Here is a 14,334-nt window from a genome sequence, read left to right as displayed (position 1 = left end):
CAGAGCTGTACAGTTCACCAGAGCCACAGCTTGGTCCCCACTAGACAGACTGTCACAGACAGGCCCATCTCTGTACAGCTCTGTACAGAGCTTCCCAGAGCTCCACAGTAGGTCTCTAGTTACACAGAACCTTCCAAACATATTAGAAATCGCTTTTTTCATTTTTACATTAACTCAAGTCAAACATGTAAAATTAAATTAAAACAAATGGATTGCAAAATAAGCAACTACTCTACTAGACTCATCAATACAAACAGTGAGTAAGGATGTGAGATAATCAAAGTGCGACAGTGCGAGAGAACAGGTCGTCATCATAGTCGTAGTCATAGTCATAGTTGTTTGTCGTTGTCATGTTGTTGTCATTGTTGTTGTGTTGTTGTTGTGTTGTGTTGTTGAGTTGCTGTCATTGTCGTGATAGCGCTGTCATATTTGTTTGTAGCGAGGGCAGTATCTCTGCTTGCACAAGTCAAGGGAGCAGGAGGAATACTGGAGAGCTTGAACTTGCTGAGGAGGTTGTTGTCCTTCGTGCAGGCACGCTCACCTTCGTACACCTGAATCAAGACAAGTTGTTAGTAATGTATATATAAAAGAAAAGAAAAAAAATGCACCTATTGTGTGCCTCGAATGAACAAGCGCAAACACGAAACAAGCATGAAAATACTAGTAAGTAATGTACATACATACATACATACATAAAAAACACACCTTCAAGTGGCGAGAAAGATGGGCAAGAGACAGGGCATGACAGGGGCACAGAGATGGGCGAGAGATGGGGCGAGAAGACAGGTGAGAGATGGGGCACGAGAGATGAGCAAGATGGGGCATGAGAGATGGGTGAGAGACAGGGCAAGAGATCACACAGGGTGAGAGAGACTGGCATGTCGCACGGGGCAAGAGAGACGGGGCAAGAGATGGGGCACAAGAGACAGGCGAGAAACAGGGCACAGGAATGACAAGGCGAGAGACAGGGCATATAAGGTGAATAATAAGCAAGCAGTAATAAGAAAATAAAGAAAATACAAGACTTACTTGAAGGATGGCAGTGGTGCAGGTAGAAGTCAAGAGTCGAAGTGTAGAACAAAGACTTCTGAAATTTTCGATGAGTTGAACAATGACTTACATCAGCTATTGCTGAGTTCTGTGAGATTCTGTGGTGCTGTGAGAGCTGTGAAAATTAGCAAGCACTGTAAGGTTTAGTAGTTTACTGATGTATATCTGGCTGATAAAACTAAGTTGAAGTTATCTCGTGCTGATAAGATGCAATGCTCAGAGATATGATATGATAGCAGTTGATAACATGATTGTGCTACTGACTACACAAACTCGGTACTGAATGTATGATAACTCTCCTTGTCTGTGAAGTTATTCAGAAAGAAATGCTTGTAGCTTTCCAAGCAAGTCATAGAGGACACACCATTGCCTACTGCCTCACCATAAACTGGTATCAATTCAACCATATGTGTTGCATATGTCACTTGCACGACAGCCCCCTCCCTATGGCAGTTACCATTTTCATCCTGCATGTATGTGCGCTCCTGTTAAGGTCGTGCTCAAGGGAAAGACAACTCAAAGGGCTTCGGCTTCAGCTCGTGCGCTGCGGCCCTCACCCGAGTACATGCCCTTAATTTCCAAGAGGCAGAGGAGAAGTCTGATGGAAGTCCGGGGAAGTCCAGAGGTCAGACATAGGGGGAGTTTGGCGGAACTCTGGAAGGCTGGGAACGGACAGAGTTAGGCTACTGTGGACAAGTCCAGAGTAGAAGTGAAACAGAGTTAGACTACCCTAAGGTAGAGCCAGAGATATAGTCCTAAGGTTTTAACCCTAAGACTTGGAGGTAGACAAGAGATCAGACTCAAGTCTGGAGAAGCAGGAATGAGCAGAACCAAGATGATATTTGAACTGAGGAGTACTGGAGTATTACAGGAGTTTATATACTGTAGGTATCATGTAAGTAAATCAGTCAGCAAAGTAGAAGCTATGTATGAAGCATGTGGAAAGTCTATTAGTAAGTGTATAATGGATCAAAGCAGTGAAGTCGGAAATGAAGTACAAATGGACGGATCAGTAAGCAAAGCGGAAAGGACATAACCGGTAGCCTGGAGAAATAGTTATTCTAAAAGGAGATAGGAGTGAGCCTGGAGATGAAAGCAGAGCGCTGGATGGAGAATAGGATGAGAGAAGCGGACTTTCGTAGGGGAGATCCAGAATTCCGGATCCAGAGGTATGGGATATGACAGCTCCACAGTCCACATCACAAGTTCAGGACAATCATCAGGATTGGCAACAAAGCAGAAAAATTGGACATAGAGAAGTGGATTGGAAAGATATGATGGCAGTCCCAGGTTGGAACCTTGTTGAACTATCGGTTGAAAAATTAGTCGGACTTGTGCGACGTAACTTGCTGTATATAATATCAGTAGGGCTAGAACACAAGCGCAGGGAATAGACAAACTCATTTTGCCATTAATGCCCATGGTGTCAATGAGCGCAGTGTCACAATTGCCAAAGGGAAATATGTCGCTTGGTGGGTATGCTTGCACCACTCTGCTTGGCATGATGAGCCATTGCTGGAAGGCTGAGTGAAGCTGCAGCTGAAATTTATTCTATGCATGGTAGCGCCCGTATTTGGGGTCCCAGCGGGTATATTTGCCACTGGACGTTGATGAATGAGCGATGAAGTCAGCCAGTGCACGATCAAAGTCAGGGGAGTGTGTATTTCATGGGTATTTCAGCCGGTGACAGTGATCTGTAGTCTGGCATGACATTCAGTTGAAAAGTGGTCAGTGCATCTTCAGAGAGAATGCCCTTTAGAAAGTGGTTATGGACTGGTCGGGGACCACAAATTGAGGTAACTTCATCAGGAAGAACCTGGGAAACCCACAAGAGTGCAGGGTTAGTAACTGTAACCTCCTCCTCTTCAGCGTGCATGGCATTGACCAATGGCACTCCATGAGAAGTCAACAGTGCATACAGGTCAAATATTTCCATCTATTCTTGGTGATTAAGAATCCACACGCACTGCTCCATAAAATCTTTGCTTTGCCGGGCCGTCCGTGGGAAAAGATCCTTACAATGTGTGATGAGCAAGCGCTCTGTTGTATCAGCTCAGAACTGTATCAAAGTGCCCAATCGACCATACCCTTGAAGCTTTGCAGTAGCTCGAGTTTGGGGATAAAAAAATCCTCTTTGACGCCCTTCTTCCCCTTCCTTGCCTCAGCCTCAATAATTGTGCCCTTGAAAGAGTGAAAGTCCAAAAGTGCTTGCTCCATTGACTGAAGTGATTGGGCTGAATGAACCAGATTTTGTGCAAGGTAAATAAACTCCATGATGGCACAGATTGCACAAACAAATTGGGGTGAAGCAGTGCCTGCGATTGAGGCAACAATGGTGCGTTGTATGTCTCTGTACTCACGGTCCATCATTTGCTTTATGTGTGTGATGCCTTTTGTGAAGTGGCATGTGCCGACCCACTTATGCTGGACAATGAAGCAGGAATCAAGCTCATAAGCTCCTACAGTCTCCTTGACCCATTTGAGCGGATGATTGGCAAAAAATTTGAAGCAGGTATAATTTGAAGCAGGTATGCAGAACTTCACCAGCGAGGAAGACAGACGGACATGCAAAGGGCCAATCATGCCAGTATGGCATGTGAACTCCAGACAGGTTGACAGCTTTGGCCGCTTTCTGGAACTTGTCAGGATCCCAAGGATCAGCTTTGTGACATGTGTCAATAATGAGTTGTAGTGTATGCTTCCCAGTATGAGGGGGGTGGAGTGTCCCATCACCAAAATTCCCTTGCACCGCCATGGTCAGAGGGGATGCGTTTTTTCGCAACTGCAGCGATCATAGAAGCCTCCGGCAGGTCACATACATGAGTGACCAGTGGTGTAAAAACATGACAAATGTGTCAGGGAAGGGTCAGGCATGGAACATCCATCCACTGCCATGGCCTTGAGGTTGGTAAGAACGAGGTCCATGCACTTATGCCATAGCCGCGCCTGAAGAATGCTTTAATAGTCTGGGTGCACATGGAACTTTGTGATCGGCATGTAGGCAATACACTGCCAAGCTCATAAGGTTGTCTTAGAGCAAACCTCTGAATCAATGTTACTGATAGTTATGAAGACTGGGTGCATTTTGAGTCCTCCAGTGATTCATGTCACATGAGTTTTATCTGATCCCAAGATGATTGGCACTTGAGTCGCGCCCATAGGGAGATAGTCCTAGAAAATGGCGCAGTCAATCTGTGACTGAGTGAAGAATAGGCTAACAGAGTGAGCCAACCTGGATTTTCCATGCCATATCAGTGCTCATATAATCTCCATATTCACATTGATTTCCAACATTGACGATGTGTGGAGTATAGGTCATGTGGTTTGCAAAAATTGGATTGCTGAAGAGTTGCTTGACAACCTCTAGTGCATTGCACCAAATGAGCTCAATGGGGTGGACTGTCTTGTAGCCTGAAAACTCTATTTTAGAAACTTTCCACTCTGTAAAGCAAGAGAGTGAGTCCATCCAGTCTAATAGCTGGTCTTTCATAGTGAAAGACAGTCTTGCATGAGTGTTAAACTGTAGAAAAACGATGAGAGCTGTAGATTTAGCTTGGACAATTGTTTACCCATTTCAGTTTCAGAAACTTGATCATTTGGGTTTGGGTGAGATTTTCAACCAAGAACTTCCCTAACTCCCATTCACCTTTGTCATGGAAAGGGTAGTAATGGTTTATCTTCCACCGATATGCATATGGATCATCTTGCAACCTATCGAGCATATTTCTGCCGACACCGAAGACATATCCAGCTTGCAGATGACAAGTACCAGTGGTGGGCTTCCAATCATTTCCACATCAATGGAATACAGGAGGGACAGGTAAGTCTTGCATTCGTGCTTCAGATGGACCAACAAGTAGACTCAGAATTGAGATGCAGAATCAGCGCCTCAATGGATGGAAAGTCTCCCAAGTTGCAGTTAGGACATAACCTGCCAAATGTATGTGTAACATCAGTATCATAAAACAAGCCCAGTAGAAGATACTCACATTGTATAGCTTTGACACTGCACTCAGGCTGGGTTTGACTGCCAGGAAACAGCTAAGTCTTTCAAAGTCTGCAACTATGCAAGATGTGTACAGTCAGCCTGATACTACCAGTGATATCCTGCTGGCTCGCCCTGCAAGACGATGGAATTTGTGCATTCATCTCCTGTCCCCTCTCCTCCTCGGTCAAGCAGTCCTGCCCCCACTAACTCAAGCTCTGCAACTTGTGTTGAATCAACCTCCCTTGAGTTTTTTAAGAAGACAACCCACTGCTATGACTAGGATAGTTCTTCCTTAGTGATTCAATAAAGGATGATCAAGACTAAGGTGTATCACTGTTACAGTAACATGAGCATCATGGGTTATTTCATTCTCTTTGTTCTGTCGACCACCAACATGTGGCTAAACTGTGCAGACTCGTCTAGACATGGACCATGGTTACATTTCTATTCTTATCTCTTCCATCTTTGATCCTGTTATCTTGAAACACGAGAAGCTCTCGCTTCTTTCCCCTAGATCATAGAAGCTGTGGCTTCTACTGAACCCTATGCCTTTACCACTGTATTGGTTCTATCTTTGATAGGGATTCCCCATGCCCCTTTGCCCTTACCATTCAACCAGTACTACTTACTCTTTTCAGTATGTGACTCATACATACCCTTGACCCTTACCGACACTTCAGTAATACCTCCGCTCACCCTGTACCCTTACCACTCAACCGGTACAGACACTTACGTATATATATCACTCATCTTGTAGATAGATTCTCTAACTTGAATCTACTCAGTTCTCATCTAGTACTTGTCTTTGGGTCTGAACTTCTCTTACCTAAGAGAACTCCCTCTGTGCAAAAGAACCATCTTCTCTTGAGATGATACTCTTGAGTTGAACTCCGTTCTCTTGGATTGTATCCTTGAGACTCTCCAATCGACTCTACACAAGTAAGGGCTTCAACCCTTACTCAGACTTAGTGCAGGCAAGCTCCTTGCTGGGCTAGCACTGAAGGCTACACTTCGAACACCCCTTGCTGGGTTTAGCGCTGCTGGATCCCATCCGAGAGGTTTCGCGTAACAATCACAAGTTTCAGCTAGTTGGATGTCAAGTCCACTAGATCAAGGGTTCAGGCTAGTCAAGTGTCAAGGGCTCACTAGATCAGATATCAAGGCTAGTCTGCTGAGAGGCAGCTACATTGGTGAACTTGAGTTATCAGGGAGAGCCTAGTAGATTCAAGTTAAGGAATACAAGTACAGGAGGTATTGTATATATAGGTAACAAGAAGGTGGTTTAGGGCCGGTCTGTAGGTAGATGACCCTATCACGAAGGGTAAGCGAGAATGGAAAGATAGTGTTGACCAATCAGAAAAGAAGACAAGAAGTGGTACAATGTTGGATCGACCAATCAGAGACTAGTATAAGTAATCATCTGCATAAGCATAATGAGTAAGCATATGAGTAAGTGTTCATGTGTTAGATGTGTTGATAAGCAGTCACAAGACCCAATGAGTAAGTAAGAAAAGAAAGAGAAAAGAAAATATAGTGCCATTGTAACACCCACTCTCCTCATTTGATGAACTCTGATATAGGCTCTGCTTCTGATGTAGGTTCTCCCTGTATTCCCCTCTCCCCAGTGGATGAGGAGGTGCCTAAACCTCCTGAGGCAAAGCACAGTGTATTATACAAGGTACCTGCGAAGTCTCCAAATGCGAAGCGGAGCATATTGTATAGGCATCTCCTCAAATCTCCTTTCAAGCATGGAAGGAATGGCCTCCATCTATTGGCATCCCCTTCCCACCGGGGACAGTACCTATGTGAGCAAATGTTCAACAAACATATTCCATGTGGTCCCCGTCCAGCTCCACTGGAGCTCTGATTTGCACCTCATTTATCAGGGCAAGGATGTCAACCAGAGTTCATGGCCACAGAAATTCATGAGGTATGTTTCTATCATTAAATATTTTCCAGATATTCATCCATAAGTCAACAGTGAGAGGAGACAATTTTCAGAGGATTCTCGCATTTGAGCTTTGCAACCTTGTATGCATTATTCAAGTCAAAGATTGCTGGCCGTGAGACTGCACGCTAACGTGTCATGATGACAGCATGGGAACTTGAAGAGTCAGAGCAGTTCACAACATTCCTGGATGCAGTCCATAATGAGAACAAATCTCGCCTCCTCTTCAATGAAGAAGAGTTGAAACAAATCAGAAATGTTTTTTCTGACTGCTCACAAGATCAAATCGATGACGATATGAACTACCTTCAAGCCATCTATGATGACAAGTGCGAGATACTCCATGCAGTTGCTGCCCAAGCAGAGGTACTCTCCAGGCACTTAGGCTTACATATCAAGGATGATGTATTGGGTTCTATGGGAGAGCCATCCCACTCGCCTCAATTTGTTGGTAAATCTTGTTGATCTTCCAATACTGACGATAGCATGGATGATGACGAGGATACCAATGATGATGATGATGATGAGGGAGACAATGATATTGATGTTGATGGGTAACTACAACTGCCAAGCCCTTCCTATTCTGTACTGATGCTTCAAATCAGATAACTGCCTGTTGCTCAGATTGTGCTGTTCATAAATCATTTCTCTGTTCATATACTGCTTCTTGACATGCCATGCCTTTTCTCCTCGCCCATCTAATTTGCTTCTTGAAACCATGCCTTTTTCCTGTCCATTCAATTTACTTCTGGAAGCACCGCTTTTTCCCATCACCCATTCAATCTGTTTCTCGAATTGCTTTGACCCCTGTTACAATTTGGCTCATTACCCTCTTACTTGACCACATGTTTCATTTTTCCTAGTCTGTATATCTCATACCAAGTTTGTGTCTCCCCCTATCTCTTGTGTAAGATGAAAATTGAATCAAGTGGCACACATTAATTTTAGACGTGCAATCATTCTTTCTCTTCTTGACCACCACCTTGATGCCAGGTAGGCGCTGTTCACAGCGCAAGGGAAAAGCTGCTGTCCCCAAGCCAGCAAGAGGATCAGGCCTCAACCCATCAGGTTTACCGGCCGCTAATCAACTTAACCTTCCTGCAGAACAACTGCAAATGTCCACCTTTGAATTTGATCCACACAGGGAGACTACACTAGGATGGTAAGGTGAACGGATTGAAGACCAAGTCTACTGATATCTAATTGGATCATGCAGGCATGCAGCAACAAGGGCAGCCATCATATGAAGACAAGCAGGGGCAGGGGGGGTTGTCATATGGCCACGCACAGGGCCCTTCACTGTATGGTCATGCACAGGGCCCTTCACCATATGGCCACGCACAGGGCCTGTCATTGTATGGGGATGCTCAGGGCCCATTGTTGTATGGGGACACTCAGGGCCCATCATTGTATGGTGCTGGACAGGGCCCATCATTGGACACTGACAACAGCTATGATTTTTACGAGCATTTCCAGGATGCCCTGCTCAACTCAGGTCCATTGATCAATGACTACCCTGACACCGGCCCTTCTGATTATGCAGAAGGTGCCACACCTGTGCCTCAGTGAATTGAGGACACCCCTGATGGAGGTGCCAGTATCATTGATTGAGGCAGCGGTCTGGTACCAGTGGCCTCGGATTTGACATTTATCTGACAGGGAGAGATTCCTGCTTCGGAGATCATACATGTGAGCTTTTTTTTCTGTTTCAGTAAATCCTGTTTAAAATGGGTGCAAACAACAGGTCCCGCGAGGACGACAATAACATGCACCGTCCGACGTGCCAATTTGCCAGCAACACCGTACCCTGCATCACAAACCCTCACCGTCACCACTGAAGGGCAGGAGGCGCCAATTGACACCAAACATGAAACCTCGTCGCCGTCTCAACCAAAAGTCATTTGTCTGACGATGGATGTTGTGGCATAGACAATTCAGGGTGCCAAAGTATTGGTGACACACGTCATCTTCTCAAAACACGCAATGTTATGCTCTGGCAAGAAAAAGAGGTGCATAATCAATAAGGTCATCTGTCATATACCTGATCTGACCACTCCGATATTAATATCCGCTCCGCTTTCCAACCACCTCCACTCCAACCATCCTCCGCTCTGTCCAATCGTCTTCTGCATCTGCCCCCACACTTCCGCTTGACCGCCCAACCAGTCCCCTTCCATAACGTCTCCATTCAACTGGAACCTCTTTCCCCTTTTAGATATATACTTTCCCCTTCGGTACATAGACCCTTACTTCTGGATCACCGGTAATTCCTCTTACCGCTCTATCACTGATCTGACGCGTACATATTGATATCCGCTCTGACTTATGTCTTCACCTGTGTAAGTACTTACAAATTATATCCTTGGTACATAGCTTTACAACATAGTTATCTTGACCACTGCCTCATACTTAGAAGTATATAACATATCCTGTACTTAGATATTTTCCCAGTCTTAATATTACTTGTCTTCTTGCAGTCTCTACTTGTGAGAATTCTCAGTAGGACCTTGCCTCCTCCGGACACAAGTTCCATCTTGTTGTCACCTCCAACCCTCCGCTCCGACTTAGAGCTGTGCTCTAATTCTTCTCCTTACTTCTCTGCTCCTGTCAAGTATTCCCCCTGCTCCTTTCCACCTCCCGCATTATCCTCTGCCTTCTCTGCTCTGCTCCTAGTCAGCCCGCCACTAGTAGCACTTACCTCCCGACCCTCAAAGCGGACCTAAGCAGTCCACTCATCCTATTGTTGGACAATGTCGGATCCGCTCCAAATTCAGGGCACGTACTTGGCTAAGGGCGCAGCACAAGAGCTGAAGCCAAGCCCCAACCCCTCCGCTTCTTGAGCCAACACGGTACCTAACATCATCAAAGACTTGGTCCTGCAGTTTTTTGGGCCCAACGGGGAGTTTTTTTCGTATTTTTATATTATTTACTTCTCTACTAATCTTCACAGCTGTTTTCCAGGCATTTATAACCAATGTGCACTGTAAAAGTGTTGGAAACACATTATCCTCAAAATGTGGCAAAATCATTGACTTCGCGCTGTGGGTGAGGAAAATAGACTCTGGGGTGATTCAAAAGTCTAATAAGGGTGCGTGTTAGGTACCGTGCCGACTCAGGAAGCAGAGGGGTCAGGGCTTGGCTTCAGTTCTTGTGCTGCGCCCTTAGCCGAGTACGTGCCCCGAATTTGGAGTGGGTCCAACATTGTCCAACGGTAGGATGAATAGACTGCTTGGGTCCGCTTTGAGGGTCGGGGAATAAGAGCTACTAGCGGCAGGCCGACTAGGAGCAGAGTGGAAAAGGCAGGGGGTGATGCGGAGAGTGGATAGGAGCAGGGGAATGTTGGTAGAGGTGGGGAAGGTGGAGGATAATATGGGAGGACAAGGGAGAATATTTGATAGGGGCGGATTATAAGGGGAAGACTTAGAGCATGGCCCCAAGTCGGAGCGGAGGGTCGGAGGGCCGGAGGTGACAACAAGTTGAGACTTGTGTCCAGAGGAGGCAAGGTCCTACTGAGAATTCTCACAAGATATAACTGCGAGAAGACAAGTAATATTAAGACTGAGGAAAAATATCTAAGTACATGATATGTTATATACTACTATGTATGAGGCAGTGACCAGGATAACTATGTTGTAAAGCTATGTACCAAGGATATAGTTTGTAAGTACATTACACAGGCGAAGACATAAGTCGGAGCGGATATCAATATGTACGCGTCGGATCAGCGATCAGGCGGTAATAGGAATTACCGGTGATCCGGAAGTAAGGGTCTATGTACCAAAGGGGAAAGTATATATCTAAAAGGGGAAAGAGATCCAGTTGAATGGAGAGGTTATGGAAGGGGACCGGTTGAGCAGTTGAGCAGAAGCATAGGGCGGAATGCAGATTTGTGATTGGATGAAGCGGAGGATGGATGGAGCGGAGGGGGTTGGAAAGCGGAGCGGATATCAATATTGGAGTGATCAGATCAGGTATATGACAGTGCGAGACTAATACTTGTCCCAAGGGGATTGCTACTGGGTAGCAGGTCCTCAAATAAGTGCGAGGAAAGCAAAGGCTAGACTCTGTCTAGCGACCCGAAGGGTTCCTGTCCTTACTAGGACTGGGAACACAAAGATGCGGAGGGTTCCCGATGAGCGGAACTCAGCGCGCGACGAGCGGAACTAATGCGCGACAAGTGGAACTAACGGAACTAACGCAGAACAAACAGAACAAACGGGGAACAAACGGAGGGAAAAGCAACTACGAGCCTGCAGAAGGATGATTGGGCAAAGTTGGACCAGGCTTGTGTCTGGTACTTGCTCCAAGTTGTCGGGTCCGATGTCGGGTGTTTCGAGCAGAACTCACGGGGGCGGGAACGTTGTAATGAGATCAGGACTAGATTCGGGAAGATATTTTAGACAGTGAGTGGAGTACTGGGAAGTACTCTGTAAGTGGAAGTGGAGTTGAGTCTATCAGAAGGTAAAAAACTAAGATCCCATCTATTGCTACCTATATAGGAAGGGGTTCCGAGATGCACTATGCTACAACCAGGTGAGGCTGTGAGATAAGGAACCGGTCCTGAGTAGCAGAAGGATCCGTATAAGTACCGTAACACATATGAAATCAGGTAGGAACATGTTAGTAACACGGGGAACGTAGCTAGTACTCACCAGCGAGGATGGAAGGACAAGGACAGGACGGAGGAGGACATTCCAAAGGCTAAAAGGATATGGTGTGTGTGGTACGCGATTGTTCTGCTGGGTTCTGCTTGGTTCCGTGTAGTGGACGGCTCAGGGAAGATGTGGATGGGTAGTGGGATGGTAGCAGAATGCATGGGAAGATGGTAGTAAGGCATGGGAATTATGCGTGATACGGGCCTACAGTGGGGACGTTCCCCACAGCGCGTGATAGCGCTTATCACACATTCCAACTTTTCCCTCCTCGAGGGCACCCCTTACTGCCCAAGCACTATCGCACAGCTAGGATTGACCAGTTCATAAATGGCACTGATCCACTTATGTTTATGCATGCTGTCTCTTTTGATGAGGTACATCATTTGCATCTAATACTTTACTTCTACCGACTACGTTTTTTGCAGAATGATAATATAATTGTCCTCGCCAAATTCCAGAATATGTTTATCATGAGCAACATTATCCAATTTATCTGGTATTGGGGGTGGGTGTCGTTTCTCGGTGAATCCCCACTCAAAACAATCAAATATGTTGTAGCGGTATCCAGTGTAGGGAGTATCCCTATGCTAGGCTCATATCCACCACTTTTCTGATGCATCAGGCATCCATCCGACGTCCATCCGACACCTATCCATTCCATCCGATACACATCCGCTTTTTGGATGACATGCGGATACCTTCGGATCTCCTCCTATAGCTCGCGCATCTGCCGCATCCGTCCTGTCAACGTCCATTCTACCTCATTGGTACGTACTCACACGCATTTTCTTGTTACTGACTGAACACAGACATATCCTCTCACACTCCAGTATTTTTCGGATAACTTATGGCACGGTCTAGACTCGCTACCTATATATCTATGTTCCTTGAAAATACTGTACCCTATAAGCATGGAGGGTTTCGAAAAATACTTACTTCATGTAACTTTCTCCCACTTTTCCTGCACCCTACCAGAAGATCACTTTGACTTATACTCACTATCCATCCAACCTTTAATGAACTTCCTTCAACTTTGATTCACATCCCGTCTGATCCGCAAGTGCCATCCGCTCCATCCGACGAATCCATATGTTTCGCATCCTATCTGCTTCATCCGCTTTTGCAGATCTTTCATTCTGTAGGGTCGTTTTAGACAGAGACTAGTATTCCCCAGTAGCAATCCCCTTAAGGGTTGAACGCACTTGTTCCCAAGCGAGGCAGCAGGCAGCAAAGACCCAACTGTGTAGTAGATCGATTTCCCTCCGCTGCACTTGTTGTACCCACACCGGTGCAGCTACTTACTGTTCGTTGCACGAACAGGGAATAGGAATTTTGGAGGTGGACCCCTTTGGGGGGAAAATACACAACAAGAAGTTCAAAGACATCCTCTCCACATTTGCTAATCTTACTGCTGCAGAGAAATTGGAATTTGATGAGTATTTGAACTATGTGTTGGTGATTGGACCTGTCGCAGGCATGAGAGGTCAGCGAGAGCTTGTCAACATCTGACTCAAATTATTTGATGTAGTAGATAGCCACAGATGGTACAGATAGTACAGATGCATACAGATAATCTAGTAATAATAGTATATTGTACAAATCTCTCTGATAATCGAAGGATCTTAGCAGTTGGATGTCTCTAAAATGGTGTCAGGGTTTAACTTAACCTAAAATGAGCATTTACGGATGATGGCCTGAGCTAACTGAAAAGAGTATGCACATGAGCGGTTTGTGAGCGCTTTTGAGCCAAGTCACATGTGCTGATGTGCTTCAAATATGATGATGATGTAATCTACGCTAATTACAACTCAGGCATTGTAAGAACCTAAATGGTTCTCACGAGTGCGAAGGGGTTTGGAGACTGCTAGTAGTTGGGGGTGCGCTGGAGAGTTAGATTAGCGTTAATGACAGTTATGCGATAAGGAGTGTGGTGAGTTTTCGAGACAATAAGTGATAGGTATAACAAGACTGTTAGATGATGAGTGCAAGAAGGAGAGTCGATACTGGTTATTATTTCCTGTCATAGTGAGTGCACATGTGCTACTTTTATACTTAAAAAGCTAAGGGTCCTTGCATATGGCTATGCTGAATTGATTATGTGAAAATGGGCACTGAAGGGAGTGGCTTTGCGCCTGACAGGGTAGAGTAGAACAGAGAGAAAAGGGTACGAAAGGATTAGGTGAGTGGCAATATAAACAGGTATGATATTTGACGAAGTAACGAGAGAGACATAGCATTATAGATTGAGTCCAGACTGTGATGACCATGAATAGGGTGATAATGATGAGAGAAGGGTGCTAAGGGTCGAATGAGTTGGTAGTGATAATGGATTAGCAGTATATTGAGGACAGGGACTTGCTGGTTGACGGCAGTGGTGGTTGAGGTGAGCGTTAATTCGGCAACTTCTGGTGGTAAACGATTTGTAATCCTTATAGCATATATAAAAATACTTCGATAACAAGAGCACTTAAGCAATAAAACCTTCACTACAATAATAACCGCAGTCATCACAATTGAGTCAAATTGAAACCTGATACTATTGCGCCAACAACTGCCAACAACTTGAACAGTGCATGGTTACCACTCGCATCTCAAAATGGTCCCATCAATCAAGATCCAGTGTGGGGATACTTGCAAATATCTTGTCTGCCTGAAACTGGGTTGAGTGATAGTACTAGGGATGATAGCGAAGA

General features: G+C 45.3%; 2 protein-coding genes across 2 annotated transcripts; one reads left to right on the top strand and one right to left on the bottom strand.

Moving 5' to 3' along the window:
* Nucleotides 1-1,058: 1,058 nt before the first annotated feature.
* EDB91DRAFT_1239099 (uncharacterized protein) lies at nt 1,059-4,772 on the bottom strand (the record flags this gene model as incomplete). Its single annotated transcript, XM_041321810.1, has 13 exons — nt 1,059-1,087; nt 1,331-1,517; nt 2,185-2,399; nt 2,451-2,601; nt 2,762-2,986; nt 3,014-3,102; nt 3,138-3,519; nt 3,590-3,711; nt 3,894-4,006; nt 4,034-4,059; nt 4,162-4,221; nt 4,283-4,570; nt 4,620-4,772. 13 exons carry the CDS (start codon nt 4,770-4,772, stop codon nt 1,059-1,061), a joined length of 2,040 nt encoding a protein of 679 aa, XP_041173017.1.
* Nucleotides 4,773-7,127: 2,355 nt separating this feature from the next.
* Nucleotides 7,128-8,555, top strand: EDB91DRAFT_1085464 (uncharacterized protein; the record flags this gene model as incomplete). Its single annotated transcript, XM_041315903.1, has 5 exons — nt 7,128-7,315; nt 7,472-7,540; nt 7,850-7,893; nt 7,980-8,054; nt 8,203-8,555. 5 exons carry the CDS (start codon nt 7,128-7,130, stop codon nt 8,553-8,555), a joined length of 729 nt encoding a protein of 242 aa, XP_041173016.1.
* Between the last annotated feature and the right edge of the window lie 5,779 nt (nt 8,556-14,334).

Source organism: Suillus paluster (genome assembly GCF_016628075.1).
Source record: "Suillus paluster strain FC165 chromosome Unknown EDB91scaffold_71, whole genome shotgun sequence".
NCBI classification, from domain to species: Eukaryota; Fungi; Basidiomycota; class Agaricomycetes; order Boletales; family Suillaceae; genus Suillus; species Suillus paluster.
The sequence above is the reverse complement of the archived record's forward strand: the minus strand, read 5'-3'. Positions and strand labels throughout refer to the sequence as shown.